The 14,988-nt window shown below is 40.2% G+C and overlaps 1 protein-coding gene across 6 annotated transcripts in view; it reads left to right on the top strand.

Annotated features, from left to right (window-relative positions):
• CHN2 (chimerin 2) overlaps positions 1–14,988 on the top strand; it is a 321,473-nt gene that overhangs the window by 300,540 nt on the left and 5,945 nt on the right. For all 6 annotated transcript variants that reach the window (XM_032758423.2, XM_032758428.2, XM_032758432.2 and 3 more), the window contains 4 exons: positions 2,361–2,445; positions 6,259–6,432; positions 11,134–11,211; positions 13,597–13,734. In XM_032758423.2, the coding sequence (XP_032614314.1) occupies positions 2,361–2,445; positions 6,259–6,432; positions 11,134–11,211; positions 13,597–13,734 (475 nt within the window). The remainder of the gene's footprint in view (positions 1–2,360; positions 2,446–6,258; positions 6,433–11,133; positions 11,212–13,596; positions 13,735–14,988) is intronic.

Here is a 14,988-nt window from a genome sequence, read left to right as displayed (position 1 = left end):
CTTCACTTTCTCCCCAGAAGAGTGTCTTTCCCATCTCAGCAAATGGTATTATCATTTACCTAGTTCCTAAGCTAGAATCTCAGAGTCATTCTTGACTCCTCTCTCCCTCAAAGGCCCACACTTCTTCTATTATCAGGTCCTGTAAATTCTGTCTTCAAAATATATCTCAAATTCTTCCACTTTCCATCTCCACTGCCAGCATCCAGATGTTAGGCTCTATCATTGTTCAACTAGACTACAACATAGCTTTCATATCTATTCCACTATTAACACCCTCTCATTCATTTTCAACAGTTGTCAGAATACTCGTTAAAAAAAATCTATGTGAAGTCCTCCAAGAACTTCCTACTGTACTTAGATTGAAACAAAATCCACACTCATGAATAAAGCCTTTAAGGCCCTGTGTAACTTTTCCTATCCTACCTTCAACTTCATCCCAATTCCTCTCCCCCCAACTTTTGGTGTTCTGGCCACCCTGGCCATCTAGTTCCTTCACCACACCAAGTTCTTTTGCTCCTGCAAGGCCTCCATATATTCCTTCTGCTGGGAATGATCTCTGTCTCTTTCTCTTTCCCTGTGGAAGAGAACTGGCTCTTCTTTTCCATCTGGTCACCTTCCAAAAGAGGCTTTCCTGACCATTCTGGATAAGGCTGGGCCCCACTTGGTCTCTCTAGTAGCAGCCTCATCTTTTTTTCTTCTGTAGCCCTTTTTATACTTTTTTTTTCTGGAGTTGCATTTTACATATTATTTTATTATATTTAATTGATCTTCACAGCAGATTAACAATTGACTTTGCTGCCATAATTAAGAGCATTTCTAGTAAAATATTAAGAAATGTATGATTGCTGAATTTAGAAAATGTCCAACTTTAGATAGGATACGTTACTGAGGAACTCTTTTAGTACTGCGTTCAATCTTGGTAGGCCTCTAAGTGAATTACGACATTTGGCCCTGTAAGTCCTTCTGGGATGAATTCTCTGCATTCCTATTAAAAATGCTTTGTCATTTCTTAGGGTCATTCCCTAGAAAAACGTTGAGAAATTTTGGGCATCATTTTCAAAGCGGGAACTATATAATAGGCAGTTTGCGTGTGATAAACTGAAATACCAGAAAGACTGCTATAACTTCGCTTTATTACAGAGTCATAAGTTGCTCTTTTTTATTTATTAACTAGCTTATCTTCTTTCTCTGCTTTTACTCATCGGTTTCCTTAGAAGAGATCCAGATCCATTTTGTTTGCCTCTTTATGTACACCCAATTACTAACATGTATGAATAAACTCAAACTGAGGCTCTTTTTTTCTTAAGTAGAACTTGGATGAACGCCTTTCCAAATTGTGACCATACTCGTCATCCTGCTTTTTTGTTAAATAAAAGCAGTTTGTTAAAAAAAAAAAAAAAAAAAAAATTGTCTACATTTCTTTTGTTAATAGAGGTTTATGACTTTGAAAGGCCTTCTATAATGTTTTATGATATTTTAACTTTGTAAAAATTCGGGACATTTTCGTGCACATTTGTATGCCCCCAATAGACTGCCTATGGTCATTTTAGATTGACCATGGCCACATTTGCTTCTTAAAGCTCTTTCGTGCCAGTATTTTTGCTTTGTTTTGTTTTTATTTTAAATCATAATACATGCCTCAACAATCAGATATAAGACCATCCTTACTTTGTGATATTCAGAATATTTAACCACTGGCTGGGAGCATCAATCAATGAGACCAGCACTTTGGTCAACCAGGAAAGATTTTCAGCTTACCTACCTGAAGGCCACACCAAGTCCTACTGAATATGGACACTATCTCTGGGGAAAGCAATTCCACAGGCCTTATTGGTTGCCTGCATGTTTAGCCAACTCCTTTACTTTTTAAAATGTCTTTTTTTGGAAGTAGCTCAAAGACTTGGAACCATTTAATTATCCCATAATCATGTCTTATTTATACCTGCCTGGATAGTGTAGAGATGGGGAAACTTCAGTTAAAAGGACACAGTAATTGAGTTCTGCCTTCCAGAACTTGCTGAGCTAAATGCAGGTTATAGCGACCAGCTTGGGCTATCTTGGGTTTGTCCACACAGTGCCTTGTTGTGGGTGGTCAGAGTCTTCTCCTTAGCTGATGGCATAGCCCATAATCTGTTTCTCCACACTCCTTTCTGACTCTGTCCTGGGGCATGGTGGATCGATGAAGGATTTTCAAAGATCAGAGCCCATCTCTGTTTTCTCAGGATCTGTTTGCAACTGCTTTACTGAAAGGAAAAGCCCAGTGGGGGATCGCTCCTGCTGATCTTCATTGACATGTGTGAGGCTACCTGCCTTTAAATGGCTCCGAACTTTCTGACATTTTTCTTCTTTTTGGATCACAGGTCCACACATTCCGAGGCCCACATTGGTGTGAATATTGTGCCAATTTCATGTGGGGGCTCATCGCCCAAGGGGTCCGGTGCTCAGGTAGACACAGAACTTTCTTCTTTTCCAATTATATAAAATGCCACTGTGCTGAGCTGGAGGATGTCTCTCCAGAGCTGGGAAATGTGCTCAGATTAGCTCAAAAGTCTAGCTTTCTGCAGGGTTCAAGGCCTGTCTGTGCTTAATGAGGAAACTATTTCAAGTGTTTGCAGGAATGAAAAAGAATATCTCATGTTTATGCAAGAAAAGAAAAAAAAAGTACACTTCCTTAAACACCTACCTGCCTCTTACAATAGGCAGTAGTCTGTAAAAGAAAAGAAAAAAATCAATTCCAATGGAATTGCATAGCTAGAAAAGCTATACTTTTTCCTACCCTATCTTACTACAAAAGGTAAGACATAAAAATAGTAATAGTGCTGGTGAATATTTACCACATACCAGGCAATGGGTTAATCTCTATTTATCATGTCATTAGCCTCACCAACAGACCTTGGGGGAGATGCAATTATCCTCCATTTAAAAAAAAAAAAAAAAAAAAAAAAAAAGACACAAAGGCTTGTTATTTGCCCTTGGCTACGTAGCAAGGAATAGAATATTGATTCAATGGGAGCCAGATTCCAGAGTTCATGCTCAGTATCTCTTTGTCATCAGATTAGCAGTGAAACCATGCACCTTGATTTGATATCACATATTTTCAAAGTAGTTTGAAAGCCTGGGTGATTTTCCATCTGGAATTGGAGGTATACACCTATTGCTAACAGCATACATCTTATTAAGGTACATCTAACACAATGATAAAGAGCTGCCAAATTAATGTGTAACTGGGTTTCCTAATTCATGTTGCCATGGTTTTTCTGGCAAACACCTGTGGCTGGGAGCAAGACCAGCCTCCTCTGATATTGATCAGGTTTCTACCAGCACCATGACTGACTTCTTCCTTGCTAGGACATGATTTTTAAAAATCTTAGGCGCATTTAGAATACAATAAGGTAATGACACTAATTAAGGTGATCTTTCCCATTTTGGCTCACAGCATCCTGTAACCCTAAGTCCTCCTCTCTGCCTGGAAGAGGCTTCTAGCTTCTATTGTGTAAATACACCAGTCACCGGTGTTGATACCTGGATGGTTCAAGTAGTTCCACCTCCCCCATTGCAGGTCTATGTTTAAGGGGTGGTCAACATAGCTCAGAAGCAGCTTCTCCATAAATATTCAGAAACTCTGTTTAACACCAAAGACTGACTTGCCAGGAGCCACAGCGTATCTCCCAGCTCAGCTACTGAGCAAAGGGGTAGAATATCTGAATTACTCAGTGGTCATTAATTTGGCCTGTCCATATTGTACCTACCAAAAATATCCCTAATTGCTGGTATTATCCAATTTCAGCAAGAAATTGGTCCAAAGTCAATATTATGAGAACAAAACTCTGGGCTTCATATTAGCTGTGAACAGCAACTTTTCAACTTTCTCTGGGATAAAAGGGTTTTTGTGGGGTTTTTTCTGGTTTTGTTTTTTTAAAATAAGACATTTTCTGAGGCCATATTGTTAGTATTTTCCAATGGCTACTTTTTGGCCTTATATTTCCTCTTAGCAGCAGGGAGGCTGAAAACTGATCATGAAAGGTTAGGAAGAACCATCATTGCCTCTCAGCTTTCCATATATCACATCTTTTAAGCATTTTTAGAATGCACTGGACTTTATTTGTAGCATATGGAGTTCTACCGCTTTGTAAAAAATGGAGTATTTTTACATTTGTTATAGAACATCTTAATTTTAATAAAATATCAGTATTAAACTCTACATAAACACATTGTCGCTTTAGGTCTTAAATGAACATGGATGATTCCTATTATATGTGGTACCTAGGGTAGCAATTCCAAGTGGTAGAAAGTTGAATGGTAGTTACAGGGGATGGGTAGATGGGGAGTTATATTGTTTAATGGGTATAGAGTTTCAGCTTTGGAAGATGAAAAAAGTTCTGGAGATGGCCGGTGGTAGTGGTTGCATAACAGTGTGAATGTACTTAATGCCACCAAACCATACACTTAAAAATGGTTAAAATGATAAATGTATCAGAATTTAACAAAAAAACTTAAATGAAGTTTGTAAGACATACTAAGAATTCCTAATGAAATCACTTAAGAATAACTGGGCAGATATACTTACATTTTTTTATCACCATATTTGGTATTTTATTTGACCTAACACGTATACAGTACTTAGCTATATTTCAGACACTATGCCAAACACTTTATTAACATTTATTTGAGCCTCATGGCTAATGCCAGGAGGTAGGTGCTATTATGATCTTCTATAAAAGAGGATTCAGCAAGAAACCCAGCCAACTCTATTTAGCGCAGTTAGCCAAAATTTACATTCACTAGATAGATGTATCAAAATATTATTGAAGTCACTTGAGCTTTGTTGAATTTCTCATGTTGATAAAGATGAATTAGAACTGTTTTTTTTTATTTTGGAAGGAGGGTAGGCAGAGAACTCAGCCAATAAAAATTACATGAAAATCACTTAGAAATTACCACTGATTTTACAAAAGTTTAGATCCTCTCAAGTTCTTGGTGTGCTTAAGTGCTATTTTATAAAGCAGATGACTACAATATTCCTTATCGTGTGTGCACGTGTGTGTTATTCTTTGTGCCTAGGAAAACAGTATTAGAAGACACTTAGAGTAGACAGCACATCAACTTTGAACAACTTCAGCATTGAATTTTTCTCTTTCAGAATGTAGACTATTATGCTTCTTTTTTTTTTGGAGGCGGAGTCTCCCTCTGTCACCAGGCTGGAGTGCAGTGGTGCAATCTCAGCTTACTGCAACCTCTGCCTCCTGGGTTCAAGTGATTCTCCTGCCTCAGCCTCCTGAGTAGCTGAGATTACAGGGGTCCACCACCATGCCCAGCTAATTTTTGTATTTTTAGTAGAGACAGGGTTTCGCCATGTTGGCTGGTCTCAAACTCCTGGCCTCAGGCAATCCGCCCACCTGCCTCAGCCTCCCAAAGTGCTGGGATTACAGGCGTGAGTCACCGCGCCCGGCCAACTGTGCCTTTTTATCATCAGAAATTCCATCAGTGGATATCAACTGCTAACAGGCTCTTCATGTGTTCATTGAACTTTAAAAGCACCTTTTTCAGCTTTGGGTTTTCATAAGAACTTTATAAATAATCACATTACATTACATGGCACTGGTATAAACTCTCAAGTACTCCTACTGGTGTATATAGTTAGGCATTATTTCCACTCACAGGTGTCAAAATAAGGCACGTAGAAATGAAAGCAGCCTACCCAAACTGCCCAAGGAGGAAGGGATTGGAAACTATGGGGCAACCTTCCAGGAAAGGGGAAGAGGATACCAATGGTCATGGGCTTCTCAAAGCAAAGATTAGAGAGTCCTGCGGAAAGAGTAACTCTGCCTCCCACACAAGGAGCATCAAGAACTTAAAGGAAACAGCCTGGAACAAACCCTAGGTGCCCTTTATAAGCCAGGACTGTCTGGGAATCCAAACCCAAAAGCCTACTTGTGGACCCAAAGGGTTCCAACCTGAAACAGGAAAACATATACAAAAAAAACCTGATCAATTACCTAAGCTGCCTCAGATGTTCTGTTCTTAAGGTCCAGTGACAGAGAAGGCTTAATGAAAAACATGGAATCATATAAGGGTTTAGTGATTAGAGATGATACTCGTATTTATCCTGTAGAGAGTATCACCTAGAAACGGGATAGATATTCCAGAGAAATATGTCAAACCCTTGGGTGGTGATATTTTTATTTTTGGCAACATATAATTTGTGTTGTGCTTAGACAAAAGGGCTGGGCTAGGCTAATGTGGCTTCTTTGTTTACAGACTGTGGATTGAACGTACACAAACAGTGTTCCAAGCACGTTCCCAATGACTGCCAACCTGATCTCAAGAGGATCAAGAAAGTGTACTGTTGTGACCTCACAACACTTGTGAAGGCTCACAACACTCAGAGACCCATGGTGGTGGACATATGCATTCGGGAAATTGAAGCAAGAGGTTTGGAAAATACTTCCTATTATAGTAGTATAGTGATTTTATTTTTATTGTTTGTTTTTACTGTTGTCAAGGAAACAGAGTTGCTCTACTACTCTTGTTGGGAAAATGACCTACGCACGTGTGCACACACACACGCACTCTCTCTCTCACAGGTAGACTCAATCCAACCAGCTATATCAATTACCATTGTATATATAAACCATGCATATATGCATTCAAAAAATATTTACTGAACATTTATTATATGCTAGGCATTGAGGTAATAAAGGTCACCATTCTCACCTTCAAGAAATTCATACTTCAGCTGGGTGCAGTGGCTCACGCCTGTAATCCCAGCACTTTTTGGAAGCTGAGGCCAGACAATCGCCTGAGCCCAGGAGTTCAAGACCAATGTGGGCAACATAGTGAGACCCCCATCTCTACAAAATTTTTTTAAAAAATTAGCCAGGTGTGGTGGTGCATACTTGTAGTTCCAGCTACTCGGCAGGCTGAGGCATGGAAGAAATTCATACTTTAGAGTGGGCAATCGGGAGCAAATAAATAAACATTGTGGATGGCCATGTTCAAGGTACCATGGAGTCACAAAGGAAAATGTTTTAATCCTATTTAAGGACAATGAGAAGGGTTATGGCAGAGGTGAGGCCTGAACTGGAGCTTTGAAAAAAAAGGTGCTTCTGTTAAATAAGAAATTGCTGAGTAACACATACATCTCCTGCCATATAAAAATGTGCTCTTAATATTCAATGTTTATTTCAAAGAGGAGAGTTCAAAGATTTAAAAGATCTATGCAATGAAAAATAAAGGAAACAAGGAAGATAGAAACATTTCAAAAAATGTTCTTTATGTTGTACATGAGTCACTTTTCCTTTATTTGTGCTTTCTTTGGCCACTGTTCGGTATCAAAATGTTCACTGAAGTTGCCAGATATAATTTGGGTGATTGGCCATGTATAGAGCCTTTCTATAAGGCTTAAACCACTTTTTCCATGTATCATTCTGTTATACTGGCTATCCATTATTGTGTCCTAATTGGCTTAATATATTTTATACATATATATTCATTGGTCAACTACCCCATTTTTTCCAAAGCACAACTAAAGAGGATGTCATAGCTTATTATCCCAACCCTTTTAGAGAGAGGAAATTATTCCCTTTTCTGTGGAGGGGGAAAACCAGAGCTATCCTGTTCCCTGAGAACTTGCTAATTTAATCCCAGAGTGTAAGAAATGCCTTCTATGTTTTCACCACTGTGGGTGACAGAGCTTAATGAGTGCTTTGGGATCTGGTGAACATATTAATCCAGTGGCTAAACTGGGTAAGAGGAAAGGAGGGATTCCCTGCCTCTGGATGAGTGGTTGGGACAAGTGGCCCTAGGCCCTGCAATTTGGGGTCAGATTATCAGCCTCTCCAGAGCCTGCAATCAGGGCTTTTCTGAAGAAGCTGGGGTCCTCCCATTGTGATCCTTACCAAAGACAACTGATAATTCAGGCATGATAATTACTGACATGTCTAACATTTAAGAATAGGGGGCACTGCACTAAGTTTGCCTAGTACAAGGGCGAGATAGAGTAGCACAAATTAGGAATTGATGCCAAAAGAGTCACAGCACAGGGATTAGAGCCCCAGGTATTAGGGGCCTAAGCATGCAAGCAGAACCAGAGAATGGACTGGGAGAAATTTGTATGATACCCACATTCCCAGCTGTGGGGCCACCACTACCAACACTTTTCCCTGTCTTCCATCCATAAAAAAATTCCTTATTGTTCTCCAAATGTTCTTTTATGTTCATTTGTCTCTGCATGATGTGGTAGAGTGAAAAGATCAAGGATTTGAAGTTGAATTCTCAGCCCTGTCTCTTACTGGCTGTAGTATGACCTTGGGCAAGTTACTTACTACATTTGCATATCTGTTTCTTCGTCTATAATATGAATGGAATCAACTGTACCTCATAAGGTGGTTGGTGAGGATTAAAGTGACTTGATACATAAATGGACCTAGTACAATGTCCGATCCACCGAACTCAATCTGTGTTAATTTTGCCTTTTCTTGGAATAACCCAGACCCATACCTCCACCTCCAAATCTGTCTAACTATGTTATGTAGGCTGTACATCTCAATGCTGTCACAGAGACCCTGAATAACAGTGCCTTTGACAAGATAGAAATCTAGAAATCTATTTGTTTCCCCAGTAATAGTCCAGATACCCAGGAGCAGTCCAGGAATAGTCTGTTCCCCCGTGGCAGGAACCCAGACACTGCAGCTTGTTGCTCTGTCCTGATTGAGTGCTATCCTGCATGCACAATCGCAGTTGGCCACCACCATCTCATCTGCATTTCACTCAGCGGGAAGTGGAAAAGAGCATGCTCAGTTCCTTCAAGGCCACAGAAGCTGTAAATGTCACTTCTGCTCTCACATGGGCCAGAGTTTAATGGCCACTGCAATGGATATTATTCTAAAAATCAAAGGTTCTGTTACAACAGAAGAATGGGAGAACAAATATTGGAAGGATAGCTGGCAGCTTCTGCTACTCTGGCAAACTCTAACTATCCTTTATCATTTCCTTCAAAGATTAGCTTCTTAAAAAAGCATCTCGATGTAATATAGGGTGACGCTTTGCTCAGTGAAGCATGGGCTAGTCAGGAAAATTACCCCCATTTAATTATAATCCAAACCATACAACTTGGCATATAGTATAAGGCATAGATTTTTTTTTTTTATTTTAAGTTCCGGGATACATGTGCGGAATGTGCAGGTTTGTTACATAGGTATACATGTGCCATGGTGATTTGCTGCACCCATCAACCTGTCATCTAAGTCTTAGGCCCTGTATGCATTAGGTATTTGTCCTAATACTTCCCTTCCCCTTGACCCCCACCCTCCAACAGGCCCTGGTGTGTGGTGTTCCCCTCCCTGTGTCCATGTGTTCTCACTGTTCAACTCCCACTTATGAGTGAGAACAAAAGCATGGATTTTTCTACATTCCTTGAAAACCTGGATTTCTTTGGAAGTGACTCAGTGAATCTTATGGCTGAATGTTTGTGTCCCCTGCCCCACCAAATTTACATATTGAAGCCCTAATCTCCAGTGTGATTGTCTTTGGAGATGGAGGTCTCCAAAGAAGTCATTAAGGCTAATTGAGGTCCTGAGGGAGGGAACCTAAACATTATGACTAATGTCCTTATGAGAAGAGACACCAAAGAGCAAGCTCTCTCTCTCACTCTCCGTGCACATATACCAAGGAAAGGATGTGTGAGAGAAGGTGGCCATCTATGAGCCAGAGAGCCTCACCAGAAGCCAGAACTTTGATTCATCCATCAACAGGCAGGGTTCATTGTTCACTGCTAGGGGCTCCCATAATCCACTGGGTCTGTGCCTCTGTGGCAGTGCATGTTCCAACTGGAATGAGATGTGCTCATATGCACCAACATCTTAGAACAGGATGACCCACAGGTTTCGTCTTGTGTGACAACTCCACTTGATCAGTAGTGGTCCCCTGAACAACTGGAACTGAGAAGAATTCTGAGGCTAAATAGGGCTCAGTGGGAAAAAGGGCTGAGATCAACTAAGAGCATCTGTCATGGTCACAGGAGGGATGAGGGGAAGTATTCGTGATTTACGCCACGTATTTGTTGTCTCTGATGCATACCTAATGAAGACCCTTATATATGGCAGATAATACATACTCCATAAATGTTTTCCAAATGAAAAAACAGGAGAATATGTGAGTTATCAAGAGTTTGGCAGAATATATGGCAGCAGCAGCAGAAGCTATTTGTTTGCTTATTTTTACTGTAGCTATAGTTTTGATAGCAGCTAGTTTGTGACATACAAAGTCTGAAATCCGGTCCTTTATCCCTGCTCATACTTTTGGGAACTGACTCATTTTTAGGACATATCTCAACAAATCAATAAGCTCCAGGAATAGAAACCAAGTCTTTTTGTCTTAGCCTAAATTTGTAGTGATCCAATTTCCAGAAGCAATAACTAAAACTTTATTTTCCTGCATCTGTTTGTATCATCAGTTGTCTAAAAGCATAACAAGTAATCATTTTTAATTAAACAGTTAACATAGTCTTATTTACAAGTAAACATGAAAGCCTGTAATAGTCTAATTTTTTCCAATAAAATCAGAGTAATACAGATTAGATACCCACATACATACACGTATGTATCTAGTACAGTGCTACGTATAATATAGCACATGGATTAAGATGCTAGGTACCCCATTTACCCTGCTGTGATTATTACACATCTTATGCCTGTATCAAAATATCTCATATACCCCATAAATATATACACCTACTATGTACCCACAAAAATTAATAAAGATGATGCTAGGAAGAAAGCCAGGTTGCTTCCTACAATGATGAAATTCATGTCCAGCAAGCTCATGAACAAAGGAAAGGAAGTAAAGGAATGGTCCATGAGAATCTTAAATATTGGTCCTCTTTGCAAAGCAGGGAAGGATGAAGACTGGATTTCCATTGAGATCTCCACTGCTACATGGGCAAATGAGAACAGACTTGCCTGGAAATTGAGACAGACAAGTCCCAAGTTCTGATGCAACAGTATGTGATAAATAAAATCACTGTCTATGTTTGCTCATTTCCTGATAGCATGTAGTGTAGACATGAAATTAGAGTCATCTTTTTTTTTTAGATGTTTCAAGAAGCTAAAGTCAGTCTCTTTCTCTCTCTAACAGGATTAAAATCGGAAGGCCTTTACAGAGTCTCTGGGTTCACTGAACACATTGAAGATGTCAAAATGGCATTTGACAGAGGTAAGCTTTACTTTCTTGAATGCCATCTGACATCCTAACACCCTTCTCATTTGGAACTAGATTTTAATCATAGTAGAAAAGGGGTTTCAGAACTACTAAGAGTTGTTCTTCAAGAAATGGAGGAATAATGGCTTACAAATCTCATGTTTCTTCCTCACTGGGTGAAGTGTTTCCTTCGCAGCCATTGACAAGTGATCACTGTCAATGGGCAGACAATCCACATGGCATTGGAGTACCCGTCTGCATCCCGTCTCACGATCCCATTCATCTCATTCTCTCAAAGCTCCAAAGAAGGGATCATAGGGATGGGAGGGCACCCCCAGCACTAATGTAGGGGAAGGCAGTGGACATGTAGGAGGGAACTGCTTTTGTTCTTTATAACTGTGGTGTATATTCTCTAGAACATACTATCTCTTAAGTCAGGTATCATGGCCATCCTGGGGATCCTGTTAAAAATATGGGTCACTGGGACCCAACTTGAAGACTCATTCAGAAAGCTGGATAAGCCCAAGAATCTGTATTTCTAATAAGCAATCCAAATAATTCTGGTACAGCCAGTCAAGACATGGAACCCCTACTGGATAGAGCCTTTACTTTGTAGTGTGGTATATGAAATCAGTGAGGTAGCCCTCCCTCTCTCTTTAGACTTCTCTCCAGTTCCTCCTCCCTACTGTACTGTACACTCCAGCAATCCTAAAATACACCCTATTTGTTGCCATGAAGAAGTGCCTTGGCTGACATTGTCCCGTCTATCTGAAATGTATTCACCTCTCTGCCTGGCAAACACCTGTAATCAGGGGTCAGCTCAAGCCTTTCCTCCTTGAGGAAGCCTTGCTGACTGCCCCAAGCTAACCTCAGAGCACCACTTCCTTTTTCCACATCCCCCCACATTCTCCACACTTCTTCAGCGTAGCCATCTTCCCATTTCCTTGTCATTGTTGAGTTGCATGTCTGACTGTCAGTCTAACTAGAACTGTTGGTTGGCAGAGAGTATCTCTTTTCCTTGGTTCATCAGGGCTTAATGGTGCTTGGCACATGACAGATTCTCAATAACTGTTTGCTAAATATGTAAATAATGAAATCAACATGGCATATCTTCTATGCTTTTATTTTTTTCTATACATCAACAGCTTTTTTTAATCTTCAGAACCCAATTTGCTGAGGCATTTATTCTTTTAATTCTTTATGCAAAAGATATTAAGAATTCCTATATGAATAAAACATTTTTATCCAAAAAAGTCATAATCTGTGACAAATTGGACTGGTATTTCCTAACGGTAAAACTAAAAGTCAAAAAATGTCTTGAGAGTTATTGTTAGAAATGGTAAGAAATATAGGCCGGGCACGGTGGCTGAGGCCTAGAATCCCAGCACTTTGGGGGTTGGAAACAGAGAAGGTCAAAACTTCTGTGCTGATCCTTTGTACTGCCTACAAAGAAATAATTTTGGACCAACAATAAATACCAGATACATTAGCATAATATATTTAAAGTGCTGAAGTGAAATAACTGTCAAAATAGGCCAGGCGCAGTGGCTCACACCTGTAATCCCAGCACTTTGGGAAGCCGAGACAGGTGGATCACTTGAGGTAGGAGTTCGAGACCGGCCTGGCCAACATAGTGAAACCCCCTCTCTACTAAAAATAGAAAAATTAGCCAGGCATGGTGGCACGTCCCTGGAATCCCAGCTACTCAGGAGGCTGAGGCACGAGAATTGCTTGAACCCAGGAGGTGGAGGTTGCAGTGAACCGAGATTGCACCACTGCACTCCAGCCTGGGCTACAGAGTGAGATTCTGTCTCACACACAAAAAAAAGAATGATAAGAAATATAACATCACATATCCAAGAGGAAAGGGTAAAGTTTCCCAGATTAAAGTCCTAGGGGATCAGGGAGGAAGGATCAAGTTAAAAACAAACAAACCCTTTAGTGAGCCTGAAAGAAACAGTAAGAACTGAAACTATTCAACAATCATTTTGTGAACGTGACTTCCAAATCCAAGTCTAAAAAACACTGGTGGAGATGTATTAGAGCTTCTTGATATTCTGTTGTTTCAGATTAGATTGTCATTTTATTATGAACCTTAGTGTCTATAATACAAATTATTGTGCTAAATTTCTATTTAGCAAATTACCAGGGGCTGGGACCCAAATCACTGTTTGAAGTTTGTTTTTTCACCCGTTTGCCTGCACAAACCCTCAGAGCCTACCTCCCTCTCACCAAACTCCTTTCTGTTGCCTCCTACACTTCAGTGTTACTAGAAGCCAAAAGAGTTAGCTGAGACTTGTCAGGGAGCATTCATCATTGGATTTTTTTTTTTTTTCTTTCTGTACATGCCTTGGTGAAATAAGGTCCTAATTAGGACTTGGATCACTGATTGTTTTTCAGATGGTGAGAAGGCCGATATATCTGCCAATGTCTATCCAGACATAAACATCATCACTGGAGCCCTTAAACTGTATTTCAGAGACTTACCCATCCCTGTCATCACATATGATACCTACTCCAAATTTATAGATGCAGCAAGTAAGTACTTCAAATTAATTTTTTATTTATACCAAATTTTTAAGTACAATGCTTTTGACCTTCAGAAAATTAAAACTCAGAACTGTTTAAATTATTGCATTTGTGCCTGTCTTGTCAAGTGAGGGCACAACAATAAATAGATGATCAGGCGTAGTTCAACAGCTGAGTTGAACCAGTTCTAAGAACTCTGTGGGCTGATGTATGTGTCAGGCAGTTCTGTCCACATCGTTCCTTGTATGCTGGGAACCAACACAGTCAGGCCTATTATATGTTGAAAGCATGAATATTTCTGTAGCAGAAAAAAAAAATCTTCAATGAGGACTGACTAGATCATGGGGATCCAATCTTTTGTCTTCCTTGGACCACATTGGAAGAAGAATAATTGTCTTGGGCCACACATAAAATATATTAACATTAATGATAGCTTTTTTTTTTTTTTTTTTTTTTGAGACAGAGTCTTGCTCTGTGGCCCAGGCTGGAGTGCAGTGGCGCAATCTCGGCTCACTGCAAGCTCCGCCTCCCAGGTTCAAGCAATTCTCCTGCCTGAGCCTCTCCGAGTAGCTGGGACTACAGGCGCCCGCCACCACGCCCGGCTAATTTTTTTGTATTTTTAGTAGAGACGGGGTTTCACCGATGTCTCGATCTCCTGACCTCGTGATCCGCCCACCTCGGCCTCCCAAAGTGCTGGGATTACAAGCGTGAGCCACCGCGCCCGGCCAATGATAGCTTTAATGATAATTTTTAATAATTTTTAAAATAAATTATTTTAAAATCTTATAATGTTTTAAGGTTTACAAATTTGTGCTGGGCCATATTCAAAGCTGTCCTGGGCATGTGCAGTCCATAGGCTGTGGGTTGGACAAGCTTGGTCTAGATTAACTACTTTTATCTGTTAGGCAGAATTTCATTCCTAATCAGTTAAAGTCACAGCCAAGTTTTGTCTATTGATGCTGTTCAAAATGAATAGTAGGCCAGAATACACTGTGTCAAGCAGTATACTAGAATGTCTCACCAGTGCCTTCTAGTTTAATTCTCTCATGTACCCCATGTGGCAAATATTATAATCCCATTTTACAGAGAAGAACAGCAAGGCTTGGAGAGCTGAGCTCATGTGTCCAGGAATGGGACATCAGGATTTGCCTTCCATCACCCCAGGGTTGCTCATTCAGTGTTTGGCACTTGGGCCCACTGCTGTATGAGAGAGGAATAGAGTGAAAAGGGGGCAGGTCTCGGGGAAGGGGGCTACACTTTGCC

This window comes from Hylobates moloch, unplaced genomic scaffold (genome assembly GCF_009828535.3).
Source record: "Hylobates moloch isolate HMO894 unplaced genomic scaffold, HMol_V3 SCAFFOLD_1, whole genome shotgun sequence".
In the NCBI taxonomy this organism is placed as follows: domain Eukaryota; kingdom Metazoa; phylum Chordata; class Mammalia; order Primates; family Hylobatidae; genus Hylobates; species Hylobates moloch.
This window is presented reverse-complemented; position numbering and strand designations above follow the sequence as displayed.